The 27,583-nt window shown below is 42.1% G+C and overlaps 1 protein-coding gene across 3 annotated transcripts in view; it reads left to right on the top strand.

Moving 5' to 3' along the window:
- CPNE2 (copine 2) overlaps window positions 1-27,583 on the top strand; it is a 703,062-nt gene that overhangs the window by 583,710 nt on the left and 91,769 nt on the right. For all 3 annotated transcript variants that reach the window (XM_069217223.1, XM_069217224.1, XM_069217225.1), the window contains exon 13: window positions 21,044-21,095. In XM_069217223.1, the coding sequence (XP_069073324.1) occupies window positions 21,044-21,095 (52 nt within the window). The remainder of the gene's footprint in view (window positions 1-21,043; window positions 21,096-27,583) is intronic.

Raw genomic sequence — 27,583 nt, 5'->3', positions numbered from 1 at the left:
TTAGTATCTCGAGTTTGGAATTCTTGTGTCAGCAGACAGAACTAGGAAGGTAAACATTTAATTTTTCATTCAGTCACAAAGGTCTTTCCACTGTGTTTTTCAATGCCTTCCTTTTTCTTTTACGAGAATTATTGTACCTCGAGTAGTTAGTGCTAGACAGTCTTAACCATTATTTTCCACGGAAACAAGACATGTCTTATCAGAAAGAGAATTTCTATTAAATGGAACATTTACTCCTTCATTGCATTTCAGTGAACTGGTTTGACCTTGAATTTAACAATTACTCTCAACTTAACAGTTCCTTTTAAGATTCAGGTCAGCAGTTTTCAAAAATAAAGAAAAGGAAATTAAAACTACAGAATACAAACCATACTTATCTGTGAAGCTTAAGGTATGTCTTTTCCCTTGGGTGGTGTTCTTCCTGGACCTGTCAAGTACCTCATATAAGAAAAAGACAATTAATGAATGTTTTATATATACATACATATGTATAGGAAAATAAAACTAGTGAGCAAGTTATGAACAATTCTAAGTAAAAAGCAAAGGAGTGGAACAAGAAGGTTATGAATACTGTCAGAAGTACAATTATCTACTTAAAAAAAAAAAAAAACTTCTAATTCTCATATACAAAGTCATACAACATTAGACGAGTAGCAATAACCATGGTCATATTGGGTATGTAAACATTGTAGAGTGGTTTATAAAAAAGTTTAATTAGTAAAAAAAGGCAATGAATGTGATAAATGCCTTCTTCTTTTGCAGATCCTAAACTACACAATTAGAAAAACATATTAGCGGTATAACACGCTCTACACATAGAAGATAGAAATTACACAGCAGAGAAGGAACCAGTAACTACAAGGCTGTCTCTTCTTATTTTCCCAATCCAGTTTCCCCCTTAGAGCGATTCTGTTGTTCAGTTTAATTTGAGAACAGATAGGTTTTTAGGAATGGAATTGGGATAGTCATCACGTCTGCTCCTGTGCAAGAAATTGGTAAGAGCCTTCTGACATAGTGAAGTGCCCACATTGTTAACTTGCACCTGAGCAGAATGGCAGAAGGATTAGACTTTAAAAATCCAGGAGAAATCTTGGAATGTATCCAAAAGGAGTTAATGACAGCGAGGGAAGATAACAAAACCTTGAAACAAGAGATAGTACTCTCCAGAAGAGAAACCCCTGAGTTAACAGAAAGGGTAAATGGGATAATGTCAGGGTCTAGTTCCTAACTCCTTCACCAGAAGCTCATAGTTTAACTGCAAGCTCCACATCACACACACCCAATTGTCGTAGTTTGGACTCTTGCTCTGGGCAAGACTGCTAGTTGAAGGATGACAGTACTTATGTTTGTGGGTTACTGTGCCTATCCTACAACAAGTTGCAACTGTAGTCCGAACCCTTCCGGCTCACTAGCAGTACCTCACTAACAACCCAAACAGTTAAAGGTGATTTGTGGCAGCCATTACGCATGGACTCAGAAGTATGACATCTCAGGGAGTGTCCTGATTAAACAGAGATTACCCCTATCTCACAGATATATGATGTCTCAACCAAACACAGGCAATAACGAAGATGCAGTAATGTTTCAATAGTTTTTATTTGATACAATATGGTAAATCGTATGGGCTGCAAAGAAACAGTGCAAGAGATAGAATTGTTAAGACGAGGGTCATGACTATGAAGACCCCCACCATCTTGTATTAGCATAGAAAGTCATGAAGTGTATCATATGTCCGTTTACCCTATCATAATAGGCCTAACCTTCTACCTAGAGGAGAGCTGGGTAGGTTAAACCTAATCTGCCAATGCCATGTCCCTGGAAGGAGCCTCCAACCCTGGTTACCTTGAATGAGGTCTCGAGCTCAGACTTCGGAAGAACACGAAGTGCGGGTCAGCTTCAAGGCGATGTGCAGCATCGATAGCAGCGATAGTATCTGGTCGGAATCCCTCTGTTTATCTGTCTAAAGTGTGATGTATTTATACAGATCTACTCGGACCCCTGGCGTAGGTTGTTCCAAAACAATAGATAACGCTGCATGCTTGGGATGGTAATTTCTAATGAGAGCACCTATAGTTTGTTTGTCTTTGTTGCATTAGTTGACGCCTCAGCGCGGTGACACTGATAACATAACTCTAAACAAAAGAGCCTAAATATAAACAAGGCAGTCATCTTAAAAGAATTAATTAAATAAATGGTCTAAGACAGAGCAAGCTAAGTAGGTTAAAAGTCACTAGGTGACGGGGGCACGAGTCTGCAAGCCAAATGCTAAGCTAACTCCCATTATCCCATTAAAACAAACTAGGGTTCACTACACAATCAAGTCATTCACTCCTTATCTCCTGTTATACACTTAGCACCCCCAGAGCGCTTTAGTGGAAACCCTCAGAAGGCTCAAACTTTTAAAACGCAATGTTCCCTGCACGTTATGTGTCGTTCAACGATTTTCCCAAATGCACAGTCTTGAGTAGCTTTTATTTTGTCATATGTCAGTGTCGACGCAGCATCTTGGTCCATGCCCTTGGTGACTAGAGATGACCCAATCTTATACATCTTTGAGGAATTCAAGAAAGAGTTTCTCTGAATTTTCGACAGAAGAAAGGCCTCACACACAATTGATAATGAGCTACTAGAGTTAAAGCAAGGAAATCGAGAGCTAGTAGCCTATCTGGCCCAATTTATTAAAGTGGTAGTGGAAACAGGGTGGCAAGAAAATAAAAAAGCAGCAGTCTTTTACCGAGGTCTAAAGGATGAATTAAAAGATCCATTAACACAAATACCCAATAAACCAACAGAAATCTCAGCATTAGTGGATTTGGTAAGGGAGATACATTTTCGGCTGAATAAGAGGAGAAAAGAAACGAGAATTCTGTTCCTGTGTACCAAGATTTGATGTAATAAAAACGGAAAATACAAAAATTGCAGAAACCTCAATGCGGAGGCAATGCAAATAGGCACAATCGGAGGTCCACTATTTAAAGAAGAAAAGGACCAAGAATAATCTGCTCCTATACTGTGGAGAAAGTAGGAATTTTGTAGGAGCCTGCCCAAAGAAGCCTCAGTTACTGTTGAAGGAAAACTGACAGCACCACCAGTAAGAGGAGTTGGACTGGTGAGTGCAGATCAGGAAACAACTCCAAGAAACCATCAGTTAGCAAACACATTGCAGGCATTGTCACCTCATCTAGTTCTTTCAGTGACATTAGAGTTTCAACACATTGTTCTAAAAGGGATATCTGTAATGATAGATTCTGGAGCAACTGGCAATTTTTGTGACCTGAAATTTACAGATCGAATTGGATTGATGGCCATAAGGAAAACCAGGAGCGAATCAGCCTGAGCTGTGGATGGCACCAATCTTTCTTCCGGACCAATTGTAAGCCACACTGACCCAGTTAAATTGTTATCTCAGGAAGGAAATCAAGGAGTAATTCAATTTAATTTAATTGATGCACCACAAGTTTAACTTATTCTAGGACTTCCATGGTTAACAGAGCATAACCTCACAATTGACTGGAGTGCTAGAACATTAGTGATGATCTCAGAAAATTGTCGAGAAAATAGTTTCAGAAGGTGTCAATCTCAACAAGAGTTAAGTGCAGCAACCTTCCCTTTTTTCTGTGCCAGAAATATTGTAGTTTAGTGCTAGACAGTCTTAACCATTAATTTCCCAGGAAACAAGACATGTCTAGTCAGAAAGATAGTTTCTATTCAGTGGAAGATGTATTCCATTATTGCATTTCAGTGAACTGGTTTGACCTTCAATTTAACAATTACTCTCAGTTTAACAGTGGGCTTTAAGATTCAGTTCATCAAAAAGTCAGCAGTTTGCAAAAATAAAGAGAAGGAAATGAAAACTACAGATTACAAACCATACTTATCTGTGAAGCTCAAGTTATCATCATTTTCCTTGGGTGTTGTTCTTTCTGGAACTGGCAAGTACCTCATATAAGAAAAAGACAATTAATTAATGTTTTATATATATATATATATATGTTCGATGGCATGTGTAGCTGCAGATTCACATGATGTGCACATCCCGCCATCTGGTGTTGGGCTCGGAGTGTTACAAGTTGTTTTTCTTCGAAAAAGTCTTTTCGAGTCACGAGACCGAGGGACTCCTCCCATTTCGACTCCATTGCGCATGGGCGTCGACTCCATCTTAGATTGTTTTTTTTTCCGCCATCGGGTTTGGACGTGTTCCTTTTCGCTCCGTGTTTCGGGTCGGAAAGTTAGTTAGAATCTCGGACAAATCGTCGGTATTGTTTGCGTTCGGTATTGGGTTAGTTACAACAGATCGACACCGAATTAAGAAGAGCTCCGGTGGCCCTTCAGGGTTTTCTTCCATCCCCGTCGGGCCTGGTCGGCCCGGCCACGTGTTTACTCAAGGCTGATGGAACGGACCCCATTCCGCTTCTGTCCAAAATGCCATAACAAGTATCCATATACAGATCAACATCTGGTCTGTAACTTGTGTTTGTCACCAGAACACAAGGAGGATACTTGTGAGGCCTGTCGAGCATTTCGGTCCAGGAAGACACTCAGGGACCAAAGAGCAAGAAGACTGCAAATGGCGTCGGCGCCGACAGGACAAGGGCGTTTCGAAGAGGAGGAAGAAACATTCTCCACCCAGGAGTCGGACTCTGAGGAGATCGATCCCGAGGAAACGCCGAAAACTGTGAGTAAGACGTCGAAAACAAAAACTCACGAGAAAAGCGCTAAAGCCCAGGGGACGCCACCGCCAACAGGCCATGGCTTAACCCGAAAAGTAGGTGACCGTTCATCGGCACCGAAAAAGGGCGAGCTGGTGTCGAAGTCATCCGACTCCGGTCGAGATACCGGCACACAGCAATCTCGGGCCCGAGATAGTGGCTCAGAGAAGATTCGGCACCGAGACACCGGCACCGAAACGGGTCGGCACCGAGAGAGCACGACGCCGAAAGTAAAAAAAGGTTTTGTCGGAGCCGAAAAAAGCAGCCGAAAAGGTTTCGGTACCGAAATATCCGGCCTCAGAACCGAAAACAAGTTCCTACACTGAGGAACAAGGACTGTCCACACAAATGAAGACACATAGATTTGGACAGAAATTACAGGCAATAGAGCCAGATCACACACAAAGACGGCTCTTTATTCAAAAAGATACAGGGAAGATCAGCACTCTTCCTCCAGTCAAAATGAAACGCAAGCTTGCCTTCCAAGACAAAGACAAACAGCCACACGCAAAGGTGGCTAAACAAGTAACACCACCACCATCCCCACATCACTCTCCGCAACCATCACCGCTAGCCACTCCACCAATGATGCAATCCCCAACTCATACAGGAATGAGTCAAGATGACCCTGACGCATGGGACCTTTATGACGCACCAGTGTCAGACAATAGTCCAGAATGCTATCCAGCTAAACCATCGCCACCAGAGGATAGTACAGGCTACGCACAAGTGGTGTCAAGAGCAGCTGCATTTCATAATGTCAGCCTTCATTCAGAGCCCATTGAAGACGACTTTCTTTTTAATACACTGTCGTCCACACACAACCAATATCAGAGTCTTCCTATGCTACCCGGAATGCTAAAACACTCCAAACAAGTGTTTGAGGAGCCTGTTAAAGGGAGAGCCATTACTCCAAGAGTAGATAAAAAATATAAACCGCCACCAACAGACCCAGTGTACATTACACAACAGCTAACACCAGACTCTGTTGTAGTGGGAGCAGCGTGCAAAAGAGCCAACTCTCATACTTCAGGAGATGCACCACCTCCAGATAAAGAAAGTCGAAAATTCGATGCTGCAGGCAAAAGGGTGGCGGCACAGGCAGCAAACCAGTGGCGTATTGCAAATTCGCAAGCTTTGCTAGCCAGATATGATAGGGCCCATTGGGATGAGATGCAACACCTTATTGAACATTTACCCAAGGAGTTCCAAAAGAGAGCGCAGCAAGTAGTAGAAGAAGGACAGGGTATCTCAAATAATCAGATACGGTCAGCAATGGATGCTGCAGACACAGCTGCTAGAACTGTCAACTCAGCTGTAACAATAAGGAGACATGCATGGCTGCGTACATCAGGATTTAAACCAGAGATACAGCAAGCTGTGCTGAATATGCCATTCAACGGACAGCAGTTGTTTGGGCCGGAGGTGGACACTACGATCGAAAAACTTAAAAAAGACACTGACACGGCCAAAGCCATGGGCGCACTCTACTCCCCACAGAGCAGAGGCACATTTCGAAAAACACAATTTCGAGGGGGGTTTCGAGGGCAAACCACAGAAGCCACAGCCTCACAAACAAAGCCCACTTACCAGAGCCAGTATCAGCGGGGAGGTTTTCGGGGACAATATAGAGGGGGACAATTTCAAAGGAACAGAGGAAAGTTCCAAAGTCCCAAAACTCCTCCAAACAAACAGTGACTTCAAGGTCACAAATCCCCAACACATAACACCTGTGGGGGGGAGACTAACCAAGTTTTACAAACATTGGGAGGAAATAACAACAGACACTTGGGTCTTAGCAATTATCCAGCATGGTTATTGCATAGAATTTATCAAATTCCCTCCAAACATTCCACCGAAAACATACAATATGTCAAAACAACATATAAATCTTCTAGGACTAGAAGTTCAAGCATTGCTCCAAAAAGAAGCAATAGAGTTAGTACCAAAACAAGAACTAAACACAGGAGTTTACTCACTGTACTTTCTGATACCCAAAAAAGACAAGACTCTAAGACCCATACTAGATCTCAGATTAGTAAATACATACATCAAATCAGACCATTTTCACATGGTTACATTACAAGAAATAATCCCACTGCTCAAACAACAAGACTACATGACAACACTGGATCTAAAGGATGCATATTTCCATATACCAATACATCCTTCACACAAGAAGTACCTAAGGTTTGTATTCCAAGGGATACATTACCAATTCAAAGTGTTGCCATTCGGAATAACAACTGCGCCAAGAGTTTTTACAAAATGTCTAGCAGTAGTAGCTGCACATATCAGAAGGCAGCAAATACATGTGTTCCCGTACCTAGACGATTTGTTAATCAAAACCAACACGCAAAAACAGTGTTCACAACACACAAATTACGTCATACAAACCCTACACAAACTAGGTTTCTCAATCAATTACTCAAAGTCACACCTTCTGCCGTGTCAAACACAGCAATACCTAGGAGCAACAATCAACACAGTAAAAGGAATTGCCACTCCAAGTCCTCAAAGAGTCCAAACATTCCAAAATGTCATACAAGCCATGTATCCAAACCAAAAGATACAGGTCAAATTAGTAATGAAACTCCTAGGCATGATATCCTCATGCAAAGCCATTGTCCCAAACGCAAGGTTGCACATGCGGCCCTTACAACAGTGCCTAGCATCACAGTGGTCACAGGCACAGGGTCAACTTCTAGATCTGGTGTTGATAGACCGCCAAACATACATCTCGCTTCAATGGTGGAACAGTATAAATTTAAACCAAGGGCGGCCTTTTCAAGACCCAGTGCCACAATGCGTAATAACAACAGATGCATCCATGACAGGGTGGGGAGCACACCTCAATCAGCACAGCATCCAAGGACAATGGGACATTCACCAAAAACAGTTTCATATAAACCACTTAGAACTGTTAGCGGTATTCCTAGCTCTGAAAGCATTTCAACCCATAATAACCCACAAATACACTCTTGTCAAAACAGACAACATGACAACAATGTATTACCTAAACAAACAGGGAGGAACACACTCGACACAGTTGTGTCTCCTAACACAAAAAATATGGCATTGGGCGATTCACAACCACATTCGCCTAATAGCACAATTTATTCTAGGGATTCAGAATCAGTTAGCAGACAATCTCTCTCGGGATCACCAACAGATCCACGAATGGGAAATTCACCCCCAAATACTGAACACTTACTTCAGAATGTGGGGAACGCCACAAATAGATCTATTTGCAACAAAAGAAAACTCAAAATGCCAAAACTTCGCATCCAGGTACCCACAACATCAGTCTCAGGGCAATGCACTATGGATGAACTGGTCAGGGATATTTGCGTACGCTTTTCCCCCTCTCCCACTTCTTCCATATCTAGTAAACAAGTTGAGTCAAAACAAACTCAAACTCATACTAATAGCACCAACATGGGCAAGGCAACCTTGGTACACAACACTACTAGACCTTTCAGTAGTACCTCATATCAAACTGCCAAACAGACCAGATCTGTTAACACAACACAAACAACAGATCAGACATCCAAATCCAGCATCGCTGAATCTAGCAATTTGGCTCCTGAAATCCTAGAATTCGGGCACTTAGACCTCACACAGGAATGTTTGGAGGTCATAAAACAGGCTAGAAAACCTACCACTATACACTGTTATACAAATAAGTGAAAAAGATTTGTTTATTACTGCCATAATAATCAAATTCAACCTTTACACGCATCTGCAAAAGAAATAGTAGGATACTTACTACATTTGCAAAAATATAACCTAGCTTTCTCTTCCATTAAAATACATCTTACGGCAATTTCTGCTTACCTACAAATTACGCACTCAATTTCATTGTTTAGGATACCAGTCATAAAGGCGTTTATGGAAGGCCTGAAGAGAATTATACCACCAAGAACACCACCAGTTCCTTCATGGAACCTCAACATTGTCCTAACACGACTCATGGGTCCACCTTTTGAGCCCATGCACTCTTGTGAAATGCAATACTTAACGTGGAAAGTTGCATTTTTAATTGCCATCACATCTCTAAGAAGAGTGAGTGAAATTCAAGCATTTACCATTCAAGAACCATTTATTCAAATACACAAAAATAAAGTTGTTCTACGGACCAATCCTAAATTTTTACCAAAAGTAATCTCACTGTTCCACTTAAATCAAACGGTAGAATTACCAGTGTTCTTCCCACAGCCAGATTCTGTAGCCGAAGGAGCACTACATACATTACCTCGAATCTAAACAGGGTCCCTGAGCTAGATACAGAGAGTAACACACAGGGAAGCAATACTATGAGTATAACGTAGTTTACTCTCCATTAACATAGCAAACATAGGAATGGAAATCTTAAATTCAAATATACAACATACAATATATTTCAATTTAGATATTTATTATAGCTAATTAAACATTCAGTTCGCACATAATATAATCAACATAGAATCAACCCCCAAAAAATATATAATACAACCCCCTACCCTAAATGAAACATACATATATGAAAACATAAATAACATAACAGTAAATACGCAAAAATAAACAAATAACACAGAACCAACAAAATCACAAAATAGTATACATACAAAATTACAACCGCCTCATACATGAGAGGATATTTAAACAGCACAATAAAGTTACTGCTTTGATGCTCCAATTATGCGTTGTAGTTTGGATTGTATAAAATTCAACATAACAGCCAATTCTAGGTTATAATTTCCTGATTCAAATTCTCGTGTTACAGGCCTGATGGTAGCCAATCCTGGTCAGGGCTTCAAATTTGCCAATTTCAAACACTTCATGCCAATGTTCAAGACATGCCAATTTACAAGCTGACGCGCGTTTCGGTGAGTGAAGAAAAATATAAATACACCTTCATCAGGACTTTATGATTCAGTATAATTGGCATACGTACATCTTGTAACCTGCCTTAGATATGAAAGAACTTAGATATCCCTTACAGGCTGGATTAAACACTCTCCAACTTCAAATTTGTAGTCCAAAATGAAGGACTAACACATGGATATAGCTAAATGAAGCTATGCTTTCTCACTCTGAGAGGATATTTAAACAGCACAATAAAGTTACTGCTTTGATGCTACAATTATGCGTTGTAGTTTGGATTGTATAAAATTCAACATAACAGCCAATTCTAGGTTATAATTTCCTGATTCAAATTCTCGTGTTACAGGCCTGATGGTAGCCAATCCTGGTCAGGGCTTCAAATTTGCCAATTTCAAACACTTCATGCCAATGTTCAAGACATGCCAATTTACAAGCCAGTTATACGTTATACTCATAGCACTACATACATTAGACATCAAAAGAGCACTAATGTACTACATCGACAGAACAAAACTAATTTGAAAGACAAAACAACTATTTATCGCCTTTCAAAAACCTCATACAGGAAATCCAATTTCAAAACAAGGCATTGCTAGATGGATAGTTAAGTGCATTCAAACCTGCTATCTTAAAGCTAAAAGAGAACTGCCTATTACACCAAAGGCACACTCAACCAGAAAGAAAGGTGCTACCATGGCCTTTCTAGGAAATATTCCAATGAATGAAATATGTAAGGCAGCAACATGGTCTACGCCTCATACATTTACCAAGCACTACTGTGTAGATGTGCTAACTGCACAACAAGCAACAGTAGGTCAAGCTGTATTAAGAACATTATTTCAAACTACTTCAACTCCTACAGGCTGAACCACCGCTTTTGGGGAGATAACTGCTTATTAGTCTATGCACAGCATGTGTATCTGCAGCTACACATGCCATCGAACGGAAAATTTCACTTACCCAGTGTACATCTGTTCGTGGCATTAGTCGCTGCAGATTCACATGCACCCACCCGCCTCCCCAGGAGCCTGTAGCCGTTTAGAAGTAGATCTTAAACACTTGTACATTTGGAAATATATTACTTGAAACTTCATTATGTACATACGCATTCACTCCATTGCATGGGCACTATTACTAGCATATACAACTCCTACCTCACCCTCTGCGGGGAAAACAATCTAAGATGGAGTCGACGCCCATGCGCAATGGAGTCGAAATGGGAGGAGTCCCTCGTCTCGTGACTCGAAAAGACTTCTTCGAAGACAAACAACTTGTAACACTCCGAGCTCAACACCAGATGGCGGGATGTGCACAGCATGTGAATCTGCAGCGACTAATGCCACGAACAGATGTACACTGGGTAAGTGACATTTTCCATACATATATATATATATATATATATATATACACACACACACACACACACACATATACATATACATAAAAAAGGAAAATAAAACCAGTTGGCAAGTTATGAACAATTCTAAGTAAAAAGCAAAGGAGTGGAACAAGGGGGTCATAAATACTATCAGAAGTACAATTATCTCCTTTTTAAAAAGAACATCTAATTTCTCATATATAAAGTCATACACACATTAGAAGAGGAGCAATAGCCTGAGTCATATTGGGTTTGTAAAAAATGTAAAGTGGTTTAAAAAAGAAAAAGAAGTTTAATTAGCAAAATGGGCATTGAGTGTGATAATATTTTTTTTCTTTTGCAGATCCTAAACTCCACAATAAGAAAAGCAAGTTAGCGGTATAACAGGCTCTACACATAGAAGATAGAAATTATACAGGAGAGAAGGAACCAGTGACTACAAGGCTGTCGCTTCTTATCTTCCCAATCCCATTTCCCCTCTTACAGCGCTTCTCTTGTTCAGTTTAATTTGAGAACTTTAGGAAGGGAATTGGGAATAGTCTTTGCATCTGCTCCTGTCAAGCAATTGGTAAGAGCCCTCTGACACGCTGTGGTCAGATTTTGGCGGCACTATGGTGCGTCGGGCCTGTGTTGCCGGTCGTTGCATTCTGCGGGCACCACAGCTCCGGTACAGGCAACAGCACAGAGTCAGAGAGTGGCGCTGGTTCCGGAGTCCAAGGGCCCAGGAAGAGGAGTTGGTACCACTTGGCAAGTACAACAAAGCAACTGGCAGTCCCTCGTACAGCATCCAGCTCTTCTTCCTGACAGAATCTCCTCAGTACTTGTGTGATGTCCTTGGTTTTGTGCCAACATGCCCTATGCCTCTGGAATTGGCTGAATTATCAGGACACCTCCCTGATTTTACAACACCTCACAGAATCTTTAAACACCACTGTGGACAAACTCAGCCAGTGACGCCTAGGAGCTCATGAATGGCATCCACACCCGGAGGTGGCAAGGCAGCAATGGGGAGAGCCCTGCTTGATTTCATCTTCACATCCAGTAAAGTATAAGTGTAGTGTGAACACTTTTGTGCATTTGAGTATCCAAGAAGGCTGTATCTCTAAGATGCATTCTGCCTGGGGTGGTGCATGGGACTCATGTATGCCTTTCTGTCCCAAACTCTTTTTCCCAACGTTCTGAAGAAGCTCAATAGTCTCTGGGCCCAAATCATCCTGGTGGCTCTGCATATGACTAGGAGAGTGTGGTACCCAGAACTTTTGGACATGAGCATCTGTCCACGGAGCAGTCTGCTGCTTCTGATGGATCTTCTGTTGCAGAGCAGCAGGGCAGGGTCTTTCACCCAGGTCTGTGCAATTTACACCTCCATGCATGGAGACTGAGTGAAGAGAATTGACTGCTTTCAATCTGCCTAACCGAAGTAGTGGATGTCATCCTAATGGCAATGCGTTCATCTTCAAAATCTGTTTACACTAGACACTGGGACAAGTTTGTGGCTTGGTATATCACCTATAAGATGGACCCATTGCAAGCTAAACTGTTGGATGTGTTAATGTTTGTTTTTGTCTTTAGCATATTAAGTATTTGATGGGGCAGGGTTAAATCTTATTTGTCAACCCATTGAGCCTTTTTGCGATAACAGGAAGAACAATCCTTGTTCAAATCATCTGTTGTGATGCGTTTTCTCAAAAGTTTGGGCTACATCTTTCCTCCTAAACTATTTGTGATGCCACAGTGAGCACTTAATTTGGTCCAAACTTTCCTTATTTGTACCCCTTTGAGCAGCTGCACATACTCTGAAGACGGCTGAATACCTCAGCATGTTGCTAAAGTCAGCTTCAAGCTCTGTCAGTCCAGCCACCCTACTCCACTTTCTTTCCACAGTAATTGGTGCTGAGCAATCAGGCAGCCTTTCTCCTGTTAGTTGTGTCTTCCTTTCATGCCAGCGAGTCCATCACTCTCCTGACATTTATTGCCCCACCTCACCCATCAAGGGAGCAGACACTCTGTTAGCGCGCCTGGTCCTTAGTAAGTAAACTTTCAAGGGGACGCCTATAGGTCGATGAACCTTTTGGATCGCATGGAATATCCTAATCATGTAGCGATCACTGGCATTAATAATTAGCAAACCCAAGTAACACTATTTTAATGAGACCAACCAAAACCATATGTTCATGAATAACCACAACTCATAAACGCGTTTAGCAACTTTTATTTCCTTATTTGGTTACAATACTGAGTCATTGAGTTAGATAAAACTTTATTCAATCAGCTCAGCATTAGTTCATTAATGAACATCCATAACATAATTGAATCAAAATGTAAGAAACATATGTTCAAATGCTTCAACGTAAGACAGTAAATGAATACAAACCATCAATAGCAGAGTTAAGCAAATAGTTTGTCAATCATTTGTCACTGTCAACGTCACCCCTATGAAGCCTACCTAACCAAGATTAGCATTAGCATGTGGGGCTTCGAGGAAAACTATAAAACAGCGCAGTTGGTACCTAGAATAAAAGGCACAAATTAGTCAGTCACGTTATAATAGCTACCTATCCACAGAATGGATCAGCAACAGTCAGTCTTCGTCTTCAGGTCATCAATAGATCAGCGTCGCATCAGGCTTTCAAGAGTATGAGCCAAATGACAGAATCTCGAACAGCGTCTCCTGACGTCACCAATTCTCCCCTCGCATCTGAAGTTTTAGCCCCTTGTCATGACTTTTTATTAGGGTCTCCCAGTCCATCCCCATAATTCCCAATGGGTCAGTCAGTCAGCAGATATGACTTTAGCCTATAACATTAATTTACCAAATCTATAAATTTTAATACCAGTCCTTTCTCAGCACGTGGATTGGTCCACTATACGGTGTCCTCATCATCCGGCTCTTCAGGTATCAAAATTGGTGCATGTTCCTCTTTAGTCAGTGCTTCCATTGTTCAAGTCCTGGGAAAGTACATTTAGCCTGCTCCACACATAATTGTATCAAATTGTCTTCTTCATCTGCTGTCCGTCGGTACATTGCAGAAAATTCTAGCTAAGCAACCTTTACATCGGGTAGTTCAGGGTCAGACCATGCATTTGCTTCTCTACAGCGCGTTAGTATTTCAGCCCTTCTTGAGAGGACTGGAAAAAGGCTAGGCCTTATCCTCGGCTAAGTTCACTCTACAAATCAATATAAATCATAGGTTATACATTTCGATATGACATATTACTACATTATTCTTATACATTTTTATTATTTCACACAATCTCAGTTGTATCAGTATCATTTTGTATAAGTGGCTGACACGCCCTGTGGGCACATTTTCAAACGTGCACATTATTTTTCTATGATTAATTTCTCTACAAGTTTTTCATTAGTCAAACACATAAACATTAATTAATAATTTTCTAATTAGCATATTTGCGCCAGCAACTCCATTGTTTGGGTCCCAAAAAAGCACTCAGCTTTTACATTGATATCACCAAAGACTATCTGCTGGATGTTCAGCTCTTTGGGGGTTACTCTGGGGCAAAGAAGAGCAAAACAGTGCAGAAATTAACGTTGCCAGATGGACTGTCCTCTGTTTTAAGATCTCTTATGTGATGTCAAAAAGCAGACTCCAGAACAGTTGAGGACTCATTCAACCAGGGCCAAGGCTACAACCACTGCATTAGCATGTGGAGTGCCTCTCCTGGATATTTGTCATGCTGCATCGTGGGCATCACTGCAATATTGCCTAAGCACTACTGCCCTGAAAGTCAGTCCATTTCACAGACCCACCACCTGGGAGAGGTACTAATTTGTTATCTGTTCCACGGATGATGAATCATTGGTTAGAAGTATCCACCAGAAGAAAACGTTACCTGTGGTAATGCTCTTTCTGGCAGATACTCGTATCCAATCACAGGTTCCTCATTGTCCTCCCACCTTCTTCTTCTCTGGAACAACCTTTTTTCATTAAAAGGTCCAAAATTAGAAATCTGCACACTGTAATGAACAATTAATATTCCGGCTCTTTGTTCGAGGGCACAGACAATGTCAAGAAAGAAGCTGGTGTCAGCTCGCTTTGGTAGTGCCTAAGTGTGGCTCCAGTCACCTTCAGGGTGCAGTGGAGTCACGTCGAGTCTCACAATGCCATGTACTGGTGTGTTGGGGCGATGCTGAAAAATCTTCTGGAACCAGTCTGGTGCCTTAGAAAAGTCAAAGCATAAAGAATTTGCTGTTAGAGTATCCGCCAGAAAGAACATCATCAAAGGTAACATGTTTTCTCTATTTCTTCCCTGAGCAGGTGACAATGAGTTATTTATACTGCATATGATCTACCAGTAACTTGTTTCTGTATTTACAAGGGCACAGTAAAGGGAAATGGTTATAGAAATACAGTATAAGAAAACATGTAGTGATTGAAGTCTTAAGTTGCATGCGTCCACCCTGTGCATTTTTTGCCACTGATTTGTACCATGAGTGAAGAAGTATGACCAGGACACATATTTATCACAAATGGGTGCCTCATGAAATCAGTTTGCCCAAAAGACCAGTTGAAATTATCTGCGAATACTCAAGGGTGCTCAGATCTAATGCTTCACGTTTTCTCCGAGTATGTGCTCGCAATTAGTGCTTCTCCTGTGAGCATTTGGAAAGACATGTGTCCTACAAATGCTCTGCTGGTGCAGATTGCTGCTATTTTGGCCTGGTCAGCGGTGCCTAATTTGCATTTTTAAGCACAGGTTAATGATTAGTGTGTCTTCTCTGAGCATGTGGTAATGAGCTGTTTCTATCACATATGCTCTTTTAGTGTGTTAATTTTGGTCGTTGGCATAGCAAAAGGAAGTAGCAGAAGAAATACATTGTCAGCTAACATGCACTGCTTAGTGTCTCTGCTATAAAGATCCCGTTTGGTTCACAATCGAAAGGCACCAAAGCGCATAAGCAGATTAGTGGTGTTTTACTGGAGTGGTTTGTTTATATTCATGCCGAGCATACACCTGTGAGTAGGCACAGATGAGTGTCACACTGGAGAGGTTCCTTTTAGTTCCTTGAGCTTTTTAATTGTTTATTTTTGCTAATTCGTAGGTCCTATGTAGGCCACATGCAGACTTAGCTCTTGCCGTAAACAAAAACACACACTGGCAACGCCTGATTGGTAATTGGTGGCCGGTGAATAGCCGATTTGAGTTGGTACCATATACATTTGTGCTTATTTTATCGACCTCAGCATGATGTAGTCGGGTCTAAATTCCAGGAGTCAGTGCATTAGTCCACGGAGGCAGCACATCTGGCGTAAAAAATATGGGCGTGGGAGTGATTTTAGAATGGGTGTGAGTGACGCATAAAGGGATGAATAGGTGGCGCATGGGTGATTGTGCTGCAATGGCATGAGTGGAGAACAGCGTGCTGCCCCCAAGATAACTGTGGCACCCATGCACTCAACCATCGCACTACCCATTCATCCATCCACCTGTTTCTTCAGGCAGGCATCTATCCATATATTCCGTCACCCATTCATCCGTCCATGCACTCAGTCATCCACGCACCCAATCACTCGCCCATCCATTCATCTACAATTTCACTCATTTTCGCTTTCACCCACTTAAACACGCAGGTAAAAACACCGCTCAATGAAGAAGCACTTTCATGGAAATAAAAGCCAGACCTATTGGGTTTGCCAGTGATTGTTTATTTCTTCCGAAATAATATCACTTGTTCTGCCCATCTCTCCCCTGAACAGTTAAGTTCCTAACTGGGGAAGAGGAAGATTACTTTTATGTTAAAACGTTGTGGTCGCTGTTTTTCGGTTTTGAAACTATATCACCGTCTGGACACATTCATAAGCTTTTATAATGGAACATGTTGCAAAAAAAGAATGACATTAACATAAAAAACTCTATAAATTGCCCATTAAGGTAAATGGATTTTATTTAATGACTGTCTGCATTTCTGCGTTTAGCTTTCAAGCAAAGTAGTTAATGCAAATTTTCAGTTACAAATTGTAGTGACATCTTTTTCTCAGCACAAAACTGTAAGAAGAGGTTTCCTAAAGCATTACACATCTTCTGCTTACTTCGGAGTGCTGTGTATGTGCAGGTGTCCAAGGGTCTGTGCGTTATGAGAGGTAATAAATCCAATCGAGCAAGTGTACGGCCATTGTCCAGTATGCTCCTGCCGCAATCTTATTTTCAATTCTTCTAGACGGTTGTAGGCACCCTAGAATAGTTAACCTTTCAGGATCTTACTGAACTGAATAGAGCTCAGTCCTGTACTTATTCTTGCGTTTGAGGCTTTCTACATATGATACTCGGAAAGTCAGAATTCTGCATTACCCCTGTTTCAGTATTCGGTTAGTGATCAGATGACTGGAGACCAGAGTGACCTTAAAGGGATCTAATGGAGACTTGTCCGCAGGCACTCCTCTCTTTAGTAGCCCTCCTCCCTGTGAAGAGCTCTGAATGTCCTCCTTACATCCATCAAGAGACTGTGGAGCACTTTCTGGGCTGATTTAATGTAGGCGCACTTCCTCCATTTCAGCCATATTGTGGCTACTCGTATATACATTTTATGATTTTCAACAAAGTTTTTGCTGAACAGGGTTCAGATACCTAATAACATTATACAATGGTACAAACAATGTGATTCATACAACTTTTTAAATTATGAGTACTTCAGCATCAGTTCCACTTAAATATCTAGGAGTAACACATGCTGACGGAAAAAGAAAAAAAACTTTGGGAAATGGATATTTGGACTTGCATCCCTGTAACGATGAAGTATAACATGGGACAAGGTTTAAGGGGCTGCCATCCTTATTAATAAGTCACTACTTACCACCCTTGGAACCCCTTTATGACTCTCCTTATCTGCCTTAGAGTACATTCGTATCACAGCTCCTTTTAATACATATACTCTGGCTGGACATCACTTAAGTGGCTCACTTAGTCACTTTTCAAATTCTTGGCCAACTTCGCCTTTATCTCCATACATCGTCTAGCTCTGTTTGTATACAGAAAGTAATCATTACTGAGTAGGGATGGACATGTCTTTATGACCAGGTCTTTAGATGAATTCTGAAAGCATTTAAGAAAACTGCGAAAATTGCACTTTCCTTGCACACCTTTCTCCACCATCCACCAATATGGAGAAAATAATAAGCAGGCAAGTGTTTTTTGTGAAGAACATTTAAACTGCAACCAATGCCATTGGTGCACTAATTAAACACTCTCCTGAACTCAGTCTATAGTGGTTGTTAACCTGACATCTTTGGTGTGGTAGTCCCCTAAAATTTTGTCTTCAGACCTCCTGCTTTTGCTGACTTCATTTTTGCTGGTCTTATGACTCTGTACACTTTTCCACTGCTAACCGGTGCTAAATTGTGAGTGCTCTCTCCTTAAAACATAAGATTGGCTTATCCCCATCTGGCATATTTCATTTAGTTGTAAGTCCCTGGTAAAGGGACATTGTCTGTGCCTAGGGCCTGTAAATTAAATGCTACTAGTGGGCTTGCAGCACTGATTGTGCCCTCCACTTAAGTAGTACTTTTAAATCTATTCCAGGCCTGTCATTTCTGCCTTTGTGTGTGCAGTTGTAAACGGCCATTTGGACCTGGCAAAAGAAACCTTTTGCAAGGCCCAAACTTTCTTTTTTTAATACTTATAAGTCACTCCTAAGGTAGGCCCTATGCCGCCGCTAAGGGCAGGGTGCAGTGTATTTCAAAAAGTTGGATCTGCACATTTAAGTTTTACATGCCCTGGTAGTGAAAAACTCTTGAATTTGTTTTTCACTACTGCAAAGCCTATCTCTACTATGGGATAACATTGGAATTACCTTTTACATTTTATAAGTGTAATTTCCAAATTGGAACTGTTAAATCATTCATGTTTGGTGTCCCTGGAATCACAATTTAAAATCCTAAATTTTGATGAAGTTGAATTTTAAATTACAATTCTGAAAATGCCAATTTTAGAAAGTTGGCATTTTCTTGTCTTAGCCATTTGGTGTCTGTAGCCTGTCTCTGGGTGACATGAGTGGGTCTGGGTAACAATTGGGCTTTGGGCATTTCTCCTAGAAAGCCACACACAATGGGGAGCTTAGGTATGACTTGATTGTCCATCACTGGCAGGATGGTAGGGACGAGCTGGAGCCAGCCCCACTTAAACTTGAATAGCCTGTTTCCTGTCTCCACAGAAAGAGCTGCATACACCCTGTAGTTAGTCTGGAACCAGGGCCAGGAAGGCAGGGCACCTATGCACTTCAAAGGCATGCCTCTCTGAGTTTCTCCCCACTTCAAATGTGCAACTGGGTATATATACTGGACCTCAGACACCACCACTTCAGTACACTTCTGGTCCTGTGGACACATTGCCAGGAAGAAGGACTGTTGTGCTTTTGAGAGGACTACCACTCTGTTGGACTGCTGTGCTGAAGGAACGGCTGTCCTGCTATTCTGACCTGCTGCCCTCCTGCCTGGGTGAGAAGAACTTGACCTGCATCTCTTGATCCGAGAACCAAGAGTGACTCCAAGAGCTAGTTAGCTTGCCTCCTGATCTGAAGCCTTGGGGACACAGCAGTCTTTAAAAAACCTTGCATATGCACCTGGACTCTGCCATCTGTGAGTCTGCCCTGCCAAGTGGTGCCACCCCAGTCCTGGACCCTTAGAATTGGGCTTAACGTGCTCTGCTAGACTCTGTGGATCAAGTGGAACTGACGCATCTCCTCTGCAGCGTGGCGCAAACCTAAGCATAATCGATGCATCTCTCTGCTGCTGTTTGGATTGCACCCATTGCAAAGCCCTGCATCACTGCCCCAGTCTATTGGTACTGCTGCTGTGCAACACATCCTCAGTGCATGCCCTTGCATCCCTCATCGATGGAAGCCTTGACAATGCCGCCGAAATCTGCATCGCAGCTTCAGAGCTCTTCCGAAGTGACACATTGCCCCGACTGCATGCGGCATCTTTGACGCTTGACTTAACACTGCAAGCCCAATCAACGGGATCCTTAAAAATGATATAGGCCTTCACATCGCAATCTTACCTCATCTCAGAACCGACACATCTCTTTGGCTGCAAGCCACATCTTCGGCGTGGAACCTCGGAACTTCCCACTAACCAGGATTAAAGTTACTTTGCTTAGCGGGCCCGACTGAGTCCCTGTAGACAGCCCCCACTCCATTGGGGTATGCCTCAACTTGTGGCTTTGTCCCAGTCTGGTGCAACCAAATATCCATGGTTGGCACTTTGTGCTCTTTGGTGCTATTTTCACTAAAATCTTTACAAATTCATAACTCCGGTTCTATTGATTGGATTCTCGTCATTTTTATCTTGTTTTATTTACTACATTTTACTCTATTCCTCTAACATGGTGTGGGATCCTTTTGTGTGGTGCTCTCCTTCTACTACTGTTTGAAGTATTGCACAAATACTTTACACATTGCCTCTAAGTTGAGCCTCACTGTTCTGTGCCAAGCTGCCAGAGGGTTGACCACAGGTTAATTTAGGGTTTGCTTGTGCCTCATCCTGACAAGGATTATGGTTGCTCATTGACCACGGCTCATACCCTAGTCAACCCTCAACCCACATTCTTACAGTGGTTAACCTTGCAACCTGCTCCACAAACGAGAAGAAATAACACAATATGCCACAATAACCACTGACTGGAGCATTCTCCTTCAAATTGAAAAATGGTTGACAGTTCTAGCCATTAGCCTTTGCATGGCTTTAGAGAGTGATAGGTCACTATATTGCATGCAATATATCACATGGCAAAAATATTGTATCCACTACATCAATCAACCACAACATTGTAAAGTATGTACGTAATTGCTATTCTTAATACACATACCTCCCAATGTAAATATGGGTGGAGTAAATATATACTTATCTTACAATGAAATGGTTACAAACTTGATATTGTGTCATGCAAACATTTGTCGATGGTGTTTTTGATGAGATTCATATTTGTTTTTTAAGATAAATATGTTAATAACACTGGAATCCATAAACGACAATTTGATGTATTTAATGTGTGAATTTCTTTAGTATTGTTGGCCTTTGTCTCTTTGCAAAGATGATGTTTGACCAAAATCTGATTTCACTCTTTCTTTTTCTAGGTATCCCATGAATTTGCCATAAATTTCAATCCTACCAACCCTTTTTGTTCAGGTAGGTTACCTTGCTTGTATTTATAAAACATATGGCTCTAATTTCTATGAGACTATTGTGAGGTGAGATATGTTGTAGGCTTGAAATTCTTTATTCATGTAAAATGTATTACAACATTGTACAGTAAAGCTAATGCAGTGAAATGTTTCAGTACAAAATCGATGTAACAAACAAGTAAAGATTAGTGGTTGCGCATTCAATTGATAAAATGTATTTGGTGGTCTACCAATAAAATACCATAAATGATAAACAGAAAATATATATATATGCAGACTGCACAATTTGCCCTCCCCCAAACCCCCACTCCACTAAGGAAGGTATATTATATTTTTTCCTTGAGTCTTGCTGATCTAACAGTAAGTACAATTAGGAACATTGATAGCATTGGCCATTAATAAAAACATATTTGTGGCTGTTGAATAAATCAGAACTCTTTTAAAGTGACTGTGTATATAGATAATCTTTAATTTAAACATCACAATTTGTATTCAAGAGAGTAATACATTGAATAGCATCAGGTCCTCATTCAGAGTATTTGCATAACTCCAGGGGGGTCCCATCTGAATGATGAGATCTGCAGGAACACCATAGATCATAGTATTTCATCAGTCAAAGACTCCAGGCAAACTACTGAGTAAAAACATATACAGAAGCACAGATTCCTGGATCTTACACCACAATCCAATAATCTGGAGTTTTTTATTCCTCTACCGCTAGACGTGCCAGCAATTTCAGAGGTAAGCGGGAATACAGGACAGAAAATCATCCAACCTGTAATGGACCCCACACTGGGAAACTACCTAAAGTGATAGAATCTAGCTATGATAATTTTGCATCCTCATTCTTTTCTCCTTTCACGCAGCCACAACCCAGTCATATGATGTGCAATTAAGTTATTTTAGTTTTCTATAGGTTCAGGTGTTATTGTATACATGGGTGTTTTCTGCATGTGTTATGTCATTGTTATAATCATAGATAAATGCCACGGATGGCCACTGTTAGAAATGGGGTCTTTGTTTAACAGTTAGGTTACCCCCTGTTCTAGCAAGGACCCTCATTCTAGTAAGGGTAAAAGAGAATCACCCTCAGCTAACCCCTGCTTACCCCTTGGTAGCTTGGCAGAGCAGTAGGCTTAACTTCAGAGTTCTAGGTGTAAATTATTTGTACCAGCACACTCAGTAACTTAATGAAAACACTACAAAATGACACAACACCAGTTTAGAAAACTAGGAAATATTTATCTAAACAAAACAAGACCAAAACAACAATAATCCGACATACACAAGTCAAGTAATGAATTTTTAAAGATTAAACTCAAAAATAGCGCTTAGAAACACAAAATGCTTCGATGAGGTGTTAATAAGGCATTGTGACGGAGTCGTTCCCAACAATCCGACACCAGCGGCGCTGGACACGGAGTCGCATAGACCCCCAAGTACAGTACCTTTGGTGAAGAGTGAAAACAAGCCGATGCGCGAAGTCGGGGATCGTGACGGATCCACGCACTTCGAGCGGCGTCGGTCACGACGTGGTGCGGCGACTTCCACAGAGTCACGGACTTCGGCAGGGCTGCAGCGATGTCAGGCCTGCGAAGGTCGTCGTGTTCCAGCGTGGATCCCGGAGTCGGTTGCAGGCGGCGTAACCGGATTCAGCAGCGGCGTCGGTCCGAAGTTGTCAGGAGTCGATTTCCTTGAATTTCCACCAGCTTTCTTTTCAAGGGCCCAGGGACTGGATAGGGCACCACTTGTCAGAGCAGGTGTCTCTCCAGAGACTCCAGGTACTGGCAGAGAGAAGTCTTTGCTGTCCCTGAGACTTCAAACATCAGGAGGCAAGCTCTAAATCAAGCCCTTGGAGATTTCTTCACAAGATGGAAGGCACACAAAGTCCAGTCTTTGCCCTCTTACTCTGGCAGAAGCAGCAACTGCAGAATAGCTCCACAAAGCACAGTCACAGGCAGGGCAGTACTTCTCCTCAGCTCTTCTCCAGGCAGAGGTCCCTCTTGATGTCCAGAAGTGATCTAAAGTCTGTGGTTTTGGGTGCCCTTCTTATACCCAATTTCTCCTTTGAAGTAGGCCTACTTTAAAGTAATGTCTCTTTTGAATGTGAAATCCTGCCTTTCCCAGGCCAGGCCCCAGACACTCACCAGGGGGTTGGAGACTGCATTGTGTGAGGACAGTCACAGCCCTTTCAGGTATAAGTGACCACTCCTCCCCTCCCTATTAGCACAGACGGCTTGGCTCATCAGGAAATGCAGACTACACCCTACCTCCCTTTGTGTCACTGTCTAGTGTGAGGTGCAACCAGCCCAACTGTCAAACTGACCCAGACAGGGAATCCACAAACAGGCAGAGTCACAGAAATGGTATAAGCAAGAAAATGCACACTTTCTAAAAGAGGCATTTTCAAACACGCAATCTTAAAGTAAACTTTACTAAAATATGTATTTTTAAATTGTGAGCTCAGAGACCCCAAACTCCACATGTCCATCTGCTCCCAAAGGGAATCTACACTTTAATCAGATTTAAAGGTAGCCCCCATGTTAACCTATGAGGGGGAACGGCCTTGCAACAGTGAAAAACGAAATTAGCAATATTTCACTGTCAGGACATATAAAACACATTACTGTATGTCCCATCTTAACCATACACTGCACCCTGCCCTTGGGGCTACCTAGGGCCTACCTTAGGGGTGCCTTACATCTAAAAAAAGGGAAGGTTTAGGCCTGGCAAGTGGGTACACTTGCAGAGTCGAATTTACAGTTAAAAGTGCACACACAGACACTGCAATGGCAGGTCTGAGACATGATTGCAGAACTACCTATGTGGGTGGCACAACCAGTGCTGCAGGCTCACTAGTAGCATGTGATTTACAGGCCCTGGCACCTCTACTGCACTTTACTAGGGACTTAGTAGTAAAGCAAATATGCCAATCATGGATAAACCAATTGCATACAATGTTACCCAGAGAGCATATGCACTTTAGCACTGGTTAGCAGTGGTAAAGTGCTCAGAGTTCAAAAGCCAACAGCAACAGGTCAGAAAAAAATAGGAGACAGGAGGCAAAAAGATTGGGGATGCCCCTGCATAAGCAAAAAAGTCCAACAGCCACCAAAATATTTTAGAAATATCTACATGCCACACAAAGACCCATACATAAATACACAGACATTCAACAAACGCCCATGAATTTTCTCAGCTGGGCATCCAATGTTGACAGGGTAGCACTATTTAAAACTGCCATATTTTATAATGAAGACCATGTTAATCAGCACAATATGTCTGCTAAAAGAGGCTTTTGTAGAAAGCTAATTAATTGCTCACTGGCAAGCAACCATTCTGTAAATGATCTAAATTTCCATTTTTGAAATGAAATCTTTGCCATTGATGGAAGTGCTCATGAATGTACAGACATTTAAGAGATCATCATCAATTCAAGAGATATAGAATGAGGATGATATATTATCTTTCCATATGTCCTTCAATAGCCTCCTAAAGTACTTCAGGTTGCTAATACTGTAATCTGATGACACCTTGAAATCACTTATTTGGTGTTGAAACGTCAAACCTTCCCAATTTTGGACTGCGTTCATAATACCCCTCAATATGGTATTTAGAAGGAAAGTGGACAGTAGATACCCCTCAGTGACCCCTGACAAAAATACGGCAGCCACACAATGTTTTCTCCCATGTGCCTGCCCTCTTTCGCTGGGTTGCACATGTATATCACCTGAGCACTGTGCCTTCACATATTGATTCCAGGCACCATTCTCAGCTCTAAACCGTGAGAAGTGCAAATTCAAATTTCACATTGAAGACTTTTTATTTGTGTTTTTCTGTGGTTAATGCCTTCATGTGAAATGTATTCCTTTGGACAACAATGTATGTGTTCTTTAACAGTTGACATCTTTAAAACGTTCCCAAAGAAACCATGTCTTCTTCGTCCTACTCTTAGTCAGCTACATCACATCAGACCTCTTCTAGTGTATTCTCATGCTAGTGTATTCTCATGCCTGATTTCTGGCTGAACTCCATCATTACCTATTGCCAGGATAACCTCTGGATTTTTAACATATACTAGTATATTTATTGTGTATTCAAACATGTATTTTGCCCTTAGAACCTGATGTCCTTATGAAAATGTTCTTTCCTCAGTGTGCATGGTGGAGGATTCATTGCAACCACAAACAGAAGCAGTGACAGAAAATAGTCTTATCTAGTCCTACAGTTTAGCACACATTTCCAATGTTACTGTGTTCGTTCATAGCCATGATATTGGCTACGACGACAAAAATAGATTAAAACGTGTAAATATGCCTCACTGCTGTTCTTTCCAGAACTACAAACAAATATGGGTATTCCATTGCTTCGAATGCCCTCTCTGCATCAGACTCTGCTACTTTAGCTAGATTCAACTGAAAAACTGCAAATACCTTTCTCAGGCTATTGGATGTGACTGCCCTAGCAAAACAACACCCTGGCATGGCAAAATCAAGCTTGGCCTCAGTGAGAGCAGCCCATGGCCAGCACTGTGCCTAAGATATTGCTATCAAAGATTATCAAAGTGTTGGCTCAGTGTGAACTACAAGAGCCGTCCGCCTCAGGGGCGGCTCCTCCATTAGGGCGGGGGAGCATCGCCCCTCCCGCCCACCAGAAGTGGCAGCTGCAAATCCTTTAAAAGAAAAGGATAATAAACTTTGTTTATTATCCTTTTCTTTTAAAGGGGCGGGGTCACGGAGTGATGAGCATTGAGGGTGATTGCTCAGCACTTCGCGTCACTGCGCATGTATGTTTGGCCGGCTGCCTCTGGCTAGCCAAATACACATGCGCAGTAGGCTCTCTCCAGACCTGCAACACAGTTGCCGGGCTAGAGAGAGCCTGCACATGCTCCCACTCTGCCTGGGAGCGCCCTGGCTGGGCGCTCCTAGCCAATCCTGAAGCTGGTTTGAGCAGCCTCAGGATTGGTCGTAGGGCAGGCTGGGAGCTTGTGCCTGCAGCCTGGAGTGACGAGGGACAGAGGGGTGGCGCGCGGCAGAGGAGGTAAGTGTTTTTGTTTTTATTTTTTTAGCTAGATTCAACTGAAGAACTGCAAATACCTTTCTCAGGCTATTGGATGTGACTGCCTTAGCAAAACAACACCCTGGCATGGCAAAATCAAGATTGGCCTCAGTGAGAGCAGCCTATGGCCAGCACTGTGCCTGAGATATTGCTATCAAAGTGTTGGCTCAGTGTGAACTACAAGAGCCCTCCGCCTCAGGGGCGGCTCCTCCATTAGGGCGGGGGAGCGTCGCCCCTCCCGCCCACCAGAAGTGGCAGCTGCAAATCCTTTAAAAGAAAAGGATAATAAACTTTGTTTATTATCCTTTTCTTTTAAAGGGGCGGGGTCACGGAGTGATGAGTATTGAGGGGGAGTGCTCAGCACTTCCCGTCACTGCGCATGTATGTTTGGCCGGCTGTCTCGGGCTAGCCAAACACACATGCGCAGTAGGCTCTCTCCAGACCTGCAATGCAGTTGCTGGGCTAGAGAGAGCCTGCACAGGCTCCCACTCTGCCTGGGAGCACCCTGTCTGGGCGCTCCTAGCCAATCCTAAAGCTGCTTTGAGCAGCCTCAGGAATGGTCGCAGGGCACGCTGGGAGCTTGTGCCTTCAGCCTGGAGTGATGAGGGACAGAGGAGTGGCGCGCGCCGGAGGAAGTAAGTGTTTTTGTTTTTATTTTATTTTATTTACACCCCCACTACCCGCGTGTGCAGGGGTCTTGCCCCTCTTAAGTAACAAATCACTCATTTACTTCTGTTATTGCAAGAGGGACATTCTGTTGTTCCCTGCAATAACTTTCCTATCCAAAGCAGATCCGCCATGTCTAGAAATTGTTTAATCTGGTTTATTGGTCTACTCGTTTGGGCAATGTATAATGTTCAGTGGTCATCCACAAATACTTCATTAACACCACCATAACTCATTATCAGTGCAACTCTCGGGGTGTTAACTTTAGCATGCCCAAGACTCTCCATATCCCTGTACCCTGTGGCTGCTCCTGGCTGATCAAGCATGCAAACTCATGTTTGGCTCTTGATTTCTGTGTCCCCTCACTGGATCACTATCGGGGGACCCAGGCCTAAGTAATAGCTACAATATGAACCTCAAAAAATACATAAAACTATAAAAACAAATATACATCAAACAAACAAAAAAATATAAAACATTCGAAATTTTAATTTTAACAGGAAAGTTGAATTTCAAATTGTGGCTTTTTTTCTAAAAGACAAAGCAATAAACTAGCACTTAGGATGCCACTTTGGCTTTTTTTGCTCCTAATGCATCCTTTCTTTTAGCCAGCGCATACTAGTGCTTCAGTTGAGGCCTCCAGTCGACTTACGGCAGTGAAAAGCACGACGAGTGGTGTCGCACTCGACGCACCGCCACATTGCCGTCGGCTCAATTATGAGCCAGCATCTACGTTAAGGCCTTGTTCCCTCCTAGGCCGGCGTGTAG

The sequence above is a fragment of the Pleurodeles waltl genome, chromosome 12 (assembly GCF_031143425.1).
Source record: "Pleurodeles waltl isolate 20211129_DDA chromosome 12, aPleWal1.hap1.20221129, whole genome shotgun sequence".
Taxonomy (NCBI): Eukaryota; Metazoa; Chordata; class Amphibia; order Caudata; family Salamandridae; genus Pleurodeles; species Pleurodeles waltl.
This window is presented reverse-complemented; position numbering and strand designations above follow the sequence as displayed.